Source organism: Saccostrea cucullata, unplaced genomic scaffold (assembly GCF_032062105.1).
Source record: "Saccostrea cucullata isolate Sc308-1 unplaced genomic scaffold, CSIRO_AGI_Scuc_v1 ctg1772, whole genome shotgun sequence".
Lineage (NCBI taxonomy): Eukaryota > Metazoa > Mollusca > Bivalvia > Ostreida > Ostreidae > Saccostrea > Saccostrea cuccullata.
The window spans coordinates 54,076-55,877 of NW_026919734.1; the positions used below are offsets into that span (position 1 = coordinate 54,076).

General features: G+C 35.4%; 1 protein-coding gene across 1 annotated transcript; it reads left to right on the top strand.

Moving 5' to 3' along the window:
* On the top strand, positions 1-1,596 carry LOC134236831 (thromboxane A2 receptor-like). Its single transcript, XM_062718970.1, has 2 exons — positions 1-927; positions 1,188-1,596. The coding sequence occupies exons 1-2, from the start codon at positions 166-168 to the stop codon at positions 1,452-1,454; spliced, it is 1,029 nt and encodes a 342-aa protein (XP_062574954.1). The 5' UTR covers positions 1-165; the 3' UTR covers positions 1,455-1,596.
* The last annotated feature ends 206 nt before the right edge of the window (positions 1,597-1,802 follow it).

Here is a 1,802-nt window from a genome sequence, read left to right on the forward strand (position 1 = left end):
TAGTCATATGAGGACATACACATGTACGTGTACATGATCATTTAGTCACCGTGTCCCCGTGCTCATCAACTGATGTTAATATAAAACCAAACAACAAAAGATACACAGGGATGGAATTATAATTTTCAAATTCTCTGAGCTGGAAAATTAGTTTCAAAACTGACAATGTCGCAAAATGTAAGTTATTGTGACGGTAACTTCGCCAACCCAGACCACGGATTTACGGTAGCTTCCGGTTTCTATATCGTTCTTGGAGTACTCGGAAACCTGACCGCCTTTGTTCTGCTCATCAAACAGTCGAAGTTCCACAACTGGAAAGTGTTTTATCGCCTGGTGTTGTTGCTGGTCAGTGCGGATCTGCTAGGGGTGGTCTTGTTTGGGAGTATCAGTGTAATCGAAAATACCGCCACAACATGGCTCGGCGGAAAAGGCTTGTGTGTCGCGGAGTCCATCATCATCATTTTCATCTCACTAACAAACTTATTAATTGTGACAGTCATTTCGCTGGAAAGATTTCTTGCTTTATGGCATCCGTATTTTTATTCCACACTAAAACACAATGCGTGTATTATGTTTGTTCCGGCAGTAATCTTATGCGTGGCCGTTGTCATGGCGATTCTGCCCGCCGTTACTGGCGACCATTTTGAAAGGATATATCCATGTGACTTCTGTTTTATCAATATCTATGGCAACAACCTTTCTGATTATATTTATGCTTTGATATATAGCATTCTTGGACTTCTTTTAATAACATTGGCGATCGTTCTGAACATTTTAGTGATTGTTGCATTGTCTCATGGTTCACGAGGTAACCCGAAACGCCAAAGTTTAATTTCCGTAAGCCATGATGGAAAGGAGCACTATTTTATGTTGTTTCAGTTATTGGCTGTTATTACAGAACTGGCTGTATGCTGGAGCCCGTTATTGGTAGGAAATGCTATTTTTAAACGTAAACAAAATTCAACATTACACACTGTAACTTTTAAATAAAAAAAAATCAGACATATTAAAAACCAAGTGTTTTGTTAAACACTAAGTAAGGAATCTTTTTTCTATGATAAATTCAAAAACATACAACACTGTTTCTTAGAAATTTGGTTTATTTTAATATAAATTCAAGGTGATATCGATAATCAAGGTCATTTTACATGTAAATATTTCTAACCAAAACGTCTTTCTTTTTTCAGATTAAATTTATCATGACCGTGACATTGAAGGAGAAGAATTTTGACGAATCACTGCTGAAAGAAAATTATTTATTTTTCCGTTTTGCGGCGTGGGTTCTTGTTTTAGACCCTTTGATATACATCATATTCAGGCGGGAAATTATCATTAACGTCTGCCTGTTTTGTAAGCGTCGGGATCACCACCATCTGACGTCATCAGACGACAAAGTGGAACGGAGATCAATGCAATCAAATTCAAATAGAGCGAGTTATGGAACTATACATTAATAATTTATATAAATGATAAATAATAGGGTTTTGGCTCACGGAATATGTATTGGAAAAGCGCTTTGATGACAAGAATTTTGGATTTCTCTTGCGCTTTATACCAGTTACCTGACTAAAGAAATAAAAAAAAAAACTTTGCGTTCATCGACTTCGCAACATTTTTTTTCTGAAGAAGATAAAATTTCTGAATTGTTCATTGTTAAATAGAGACGAAATATGATGTGAAAGTTACATACCTTTGTAAAATTTGATTTTTTTCAACCTGTGCTAAATATATCTAATTTTATTTAGTTGATTTTTCTCTCTGCATTTCAAGAAAATTGAAATTCACCAAAACTTACGTTTCAT

Coding starts and splice junctions, on each gene's coding strand:
- LOC134236831 (XM_062718970.1), top strand. CDS start 166: ATGTCGCAAAATGTAAGTTATTGTGACGGTAACTTCGCCAACCCAGAC. Junction 928..1,187: donor TATGCTGGAGCCCGTTATTG/GTAGGAAATGCT, acceptor TTCTTTTTTCAG/ATTAAATTTATCATGACCGT.